The sequence below is a fragment of the Scaptodrosophila lebanonensis genome, unplaced genomic scaffold (assembly GCF_003285725.1).
Source record: "Scaptodrosophila lebanonensis strain 11010-0011.00,11010-0021.00 unplaced genomic scaffold, SlebRS2 tig00000061-arrow-pilon, whole genome shotgun sequence".
NCBI classification, from domain to species: Eukaryota; Metazoa; Arthropoda; class Insecta; order Diptera; family Drosophilidae; genus Scaptodrosophila; species Scaptodrosophila lebanonensis.
The window spans coordinates 1,973,682-1,979,156 of NW_022060554.1; the positions used below are offsets into that span (position 1 = coordinate 1,973,682).

The following is a 5,475-nucleotide window of genomic DNA, read 5'->3' on the forward strand; positions in this document are numbered from 1 at the left end:
GCTTCCTTTTCTTCTTTCTTTCCCTGTGTGCGTTCCAACTACCACGTGCACGTCCCTTTGTCACTTGCCAAAACTGTGCCTTTGCCCTTGTCGGAAACTACTACTTGTCATTCCCAAGGAATTGCTACTTTACCCACTTTGCAACCCTCCTAATTGGTAGCACTGGTCCTCACCCCTCACGCACGAGTACTTGTTATCGGCCCGCTCCAGCTGTCAATCGCGCGAGTTGCCACTCCTTTTGTCCGACGACATTTGTGGTTTCCCAATACTGCCGCGCCGCACATAACACCACACTCCGGGTTTATTCTGGTGTCAAACGAAAGAAACGGGAGTGAGAAGCGCCGCGGTTCTTTCTCTGCCCAACGTAGGCCACCGCCCACACCCCGAGATGGGTCTCTTGGTCTACCGATGAACAAAGCCGGGCCTTAGCTACTGCTTTAAATCTTTGGCGTGGAAGACTCCCAACCGACGCCCGTGCATGTCCTCCAACTCGTACAGGCTGTTGCCCACGCTGCTCCGGACACGGCATTTCACATACTTGTGGCACAGCTTCGCGTTCACGTTGTCCTTAAAACGACTGAGGACAAAGTCTCGCCTGTAAATCTCTTGGCCAGGTACGTACGCTACCATCCTCGCACGCTTATCGTATTGCCGTTTCGCCTTTTCATACGCCAGGTGGACACTCTGCTGTACCTCATCCCGCACTGCCTTCTGCTGATCCGATCTGGGCAACATGCGCAATTCCGCATCCTCCAGCGCCCCCAACTTGCGTGCCAGCTTGTAGTCCTTCCCGCTGGTGAACATGTGCTGCCCAAACAAAACGAAATACGGGGACGTGCCGATGCTGCCATGGATAGCACTGCGTGCTGCACACTGCACGTCCGAGAGCTTCTCGTCCCACTTCGTGTGGTCGCCCTGTACATATGTCCTGATGGCCGCTAACACCGTCTGGTTCACGCGTTCCGCCGCATTCGCCTGTGGGGCATAGTTCGCCGTGCGTATGTGGGTGATGCTCAGCCCCTGCAGGAACCCCGTAAACTGGCTGGCCACAAATTGCTTACCGTTGTCGGTATGGACGGTTTCTGGGACTCCAAATGCCGAAAACACCTCCTCCTGCAGAAACCGGACCACTGCCGCCGCTGTTGCTTTTGGCATCGCTCGCAACCACACGAATTTGGACAGATGGTCAAGAACAACCAGAATGGTGGTATTCCCTCTCCTGGACCTCGGATACGGCCCCAGAAAATCCAGATACAGCCTCTGCATTGGTCGGAGCGATACGGTTTCGGCGCCCATTACCGGCCTCGCTAATTGCGTGCTGTGTTTTGTTGCTTTGCACGTTTCACAGCCGGCAACGTACCTCCTCACCTGTGCCACCATCCCGGGCCAGAAAAAAAACTGCCTGAGCCGTTCTATGGTCCTCTTCATGCCCCCATGCATAGCCGCGTCGCTCTCATGGGCCTGCTGTATAAGGGCTGCGGACACAGGACGCGGTACCCAGAGCTTCCAGGAAAATTCCTCTCGCTCGGGCCGCGTGAACTGCGCCCGCTTATACAACAGCCCATCCTCCACGCGTAAATCCGGAAATAGCTCCGCGTTCTCCCGCACTTGCTTCAGCCGCTCGGTATACTCCGCACCTTCGAACTCGGTTGTCTCGAAATCAAAAAAATCAACTTCCTCCAGTTCGAAAGGCCGTGAGAGGGTATCGGCTACAATATTTTCCTTGCCTTTCCGATGCTCAATATTAAAGTCGAACCTCTGCAGGGCCAACGACCACCGCGCTAATCGACCGTCCAACTCCTTCAATGACATCAGCCACCGCAGGCTGGCGTGATCAGTCACCACCTTAAACGGCATCAACTCAACGTACGGCCGGAATCTTTCGACCGCTTTTACTGCAGCCAGGCATTCCTTCTCGGTGACACTATAGTTCAGCTGAGCGCCCCGAAGCTTCGCTGAAAAAAAAGCTATCGGCCTTTCGGCCCCGTCTGCATCGAGTTGGAACAAAACCGCTCCTATGCCCGCTTGGCTCGCGTCACATTGGATCACGAACGGTTTCCGAAAGTCTGGATGCACCAACACTGGCGCGCAGGTGAGTGCCCCTTTCAACTCCTGAAATGCCGCAACCGCTTCGCCCGATAATTGGAACTTTCCCTTCCCTTTCAGGCAGTCCGTTAACGGCGCGGAAATCGTGGAAAAATTCCGAATGAAACGCCTATACCAGCCAGCGGTCCCCAAGAATCGGCGGAGCTGCTTTGCGCTGGTCGGCAAGGAAATCGCCCGAATCGCCTCGACCTTCTCTGGATCCGTCCGCAACGCACCATCGCCAACCACAAACCCCAGATACTTCAAGTACTTGTAGCAGAACTTGGATTTTTTTAAGGAAATCGTCAAATTGGCTACTTTCAAAGCACTTGCCACGTCCAACAGCACCTTGCAATGATCCTCAAATGTTCTGGATATTATGAGAAGGTCGTCCAGGTAGACGAATACATGGCTTCTCAAACGCTGGGGAATCACCTTATCCATCACCCTGCAAAGGCGCTGCGCCGCATTGCCCAACCCGAACGGCATGGCCTTAAATTGATACAGTGGCCTTCCTGGTACCGTAAACGCGGTGTACTGCCGGCTTTCCTGATCCAGTTCGATCTGCCAAAAAGCATGCTTTAGATCCAGGCTGCTGATGTAAATGGTATCCTCCACTCGGCTCAAGATCGACTCAATGCTCTGGAGTGGGTAAGCATCCTTCACCGTGAGCTGATTTAGCTTTCTCGCGTCTAAGCACAACCGGTTCTTTCCAGGCTTCCTCACCAAAGTCACTCGGTTGCTCCATGGACTCTCACTTGGCTGGATAACCCCTAGCCGAAGCATCTCGTCGACTTCTGCAAACAATAGCGTCTGCACTGCCGGCGACACGGGATAAAAACGCTCTTTCACTGGCAGTGCCCCCTCCGTCAACTGAATGTGGTGCTGCTCCACTGGCGTCCTACGCAGACCGTGCTCCTTGAAGGATCTGAATTGGGCCACGACTCGCTGTAACTTCTCCTGTTGCCACGCCTCTAAATCGTGTGGCTCCGTTGGTGTACTCTTTCCTAAGCGCTCCTCCTCCAACTCAGCCACGTGCTGTCCTTCGTCCACAGCCGGGATCACATTCGGAGCCAAACCGAACCTGCGCCAAAAATCCACGCCCAGATAAAGCGGTTGGCACAACGACGGGCAAACGTGGAATACCATTTCCGACTCTGTTCCGTTATACCTAACGCGCGCCATCACGCTGCCAATAATGCAATGTGGCGCGCCGCCGGCTGTCCTTACCGCGGATTTGTTTTCGCGTACCACCAAACCTAGTTTTCGGACCGACTCTATGGCACCACTTCCCAGCAAGCTCACCGACGCCCCGGTATCCAACAGACCGGTAAATTCTCTGCCTTCAATCGCTACCGTAGCATATGGGCGGCTGTCGGAACGACATGCAGAATTCACCGCGGCACACACCGCCTGGCGTTTCTGTCGGCGTTCGCGGTGTCTCCTACGCGCCCGCAAGGATGTCTTCGACGCCCCTCTCGCATCCGGTTCGTGCTGGCTACCAAATATGCGGTTCCTGGCTACTTCATAGTCGCGCTGACGCTGCTCCAAGGGTTTCCGCTGCGACCATACTTTCTTCGGTGGGACTGCCTGGTTGACTTTATATATCTGTGAGTAAATATGACTAACGGTACTATCCTTATCGCTACTAATTCCTATCCTAACTACAGTTTCATCGGAGGTACGCGTTTCACCGTCTACCGAGAGTGCGACTCCTCCGGCTGCGTCGGACTCCTCTCCGAGTTTCCCGGACGGCATTTCGGGCATATTGGCAGCACCACGCCTGGTTGTCCGCATTTGAAGCAAAACATATTGCGCACCGCAGACTCGCAATCGAAATATGTATGCCCTGGTTGTGCACAATTCCAACACTTGAGATTCGAGCGGCTCCCACCAGTTTCATGTGGCCTATATACCGCCTCCAAATGCTCCAGTTGGCCGCCTTCTGTACCTTCTGCTACCACGTCCAGCTCGTGTACTCGATGCTGCTCTCGCTGCTGCCCGTAGTTGGTACTGGCTGAGGGCCGCGCCCAACGCGTTGCCAGCATCTTTTCGGCGTCTTGGCACTCCTCTCTCAGCTTCTGCAGATTCGTTATATTCATCGGATAGATGACCCTAGACACGGTGTCTTTAATATTTGTCTTTATCACCTTAATAAGGTCATAATCCGAAAATGGACACACCAACCGAGAACGCAACACCAGCATCGCCTGAATATACTCTTCTATGCTCTCGCCATGCCGCTGCTTCCGCTCCCTCAGCTCCTGCTCTCGTTCAAACTCCGATCTTCGAGTCTGAAATTGCTGCTGCAGCCCATATCGGAGATTCGGCCAGTCCGGCACGCCCGAGGTACGTATGTACATCCAATACCAATCTTTCGCTCTTCCGTTCACCAGGCAGTGGAAGTCTCGCAACACGTCGGCCCAGGGCACCTGATACAAGGACTGCAAATGCTCCAATCGAAATATAAACTCTGCCACCGGCATTCCTTTGGTTTCGCCATCAAATACAAGGCCCCACTTTCTGATGTGGACGACGTCGGGCCGGGAGTCTCCCATCGTGGTTCGCCTTAATGGCCTGTGCACGTCCGGGCCCAAATCGCGCATCCACGGATCGGCTGAGAACTGCCGCTGCTCCACATGTGCCCGCTGTTCTGCCTCTAAAATTCGGTTGTCGACGAACAGGTGAGTCGGTGCTGCAGCTGCTGGTCTACTACTTACAAAATCTCTTTCTTTCTCTGCCGGCTCGTACCCGCCTAAGGCTGGCCGCTGCATTTGCGCGTGAGCTCGCTCTGGCCTGCCCACCGGCGCCTGTGCTACAGACGGAGGCGCGCTATGCGTTTTCTCCTGCCTCAGCGCTGCCACTGCCTCATTAATCTCGCGCATGAACGACAGCATGCTGGCCTGCATCGTCTCTCGAATGGCCTCTACTTCTGACGACAACGATGCGCGATACGTCTCGTGGGCCTGTGCTAATGCTACGTTGATCGCCGACCGAATTTCGCTTGGCAGCGCAGACTCGGCTCTGCCACCCTGCTCTTCACCGCCATAGTCATGCGCGCGTGCGCCGGCTGTTGCTCCGGAACTGTTCGGCAATTCATCCCCAAATCCTCGGAACGCTGCCTCGTTTACACTCGGCGGCGATGCGTCATCATGGAGTGCTTCTGCTGGCTTGCCCGCCTCACTCAATCCTACGTGAGGAGGAGAGTCCAAGTGAACCAATGGCCTATTTCTACTAAACTCCTGACTCCGCCTGACCTTCCGGGTAACATTCGGGTCAAGATTCATTTCTCAGTACCTTGTTAATCCAAACCCAAAAAAAAACCACTGCTAGTACTCGGATCCGTACCCGCCGATTATAATATCAAAACAAACTATATCTATATTATAA

The 5,475-nt window shown here is 54.5% G+C and overlaps 1 protein-coding gene across 1 annotated transcript; it reads left to right on the plus strand.

The window, feature by feature from the left end:
• The first annotated feature begins 988 nt into the window (after nt 1–988).
• Nucleotides 989–1,988, plus strand: LOC115624814. Its single transcript, XM_030519660.1, has 2 exons — nt 989–1,702; nt 1,765–1,988. Exons 1-2 carry the CDS (start codon nt 1,001–1,003, stop codon nt 1,783–1,785), a joined length of 723 nt encoding a protein of 240 aa, XP_030375520.1. The 5' UTR covers nt 989–1,000; the 3' UTR covers nt 1,786–1,988.
• The last annotated feature ends 3,487 nt before the right edge of the window (nt 1,989–5,475 follow it).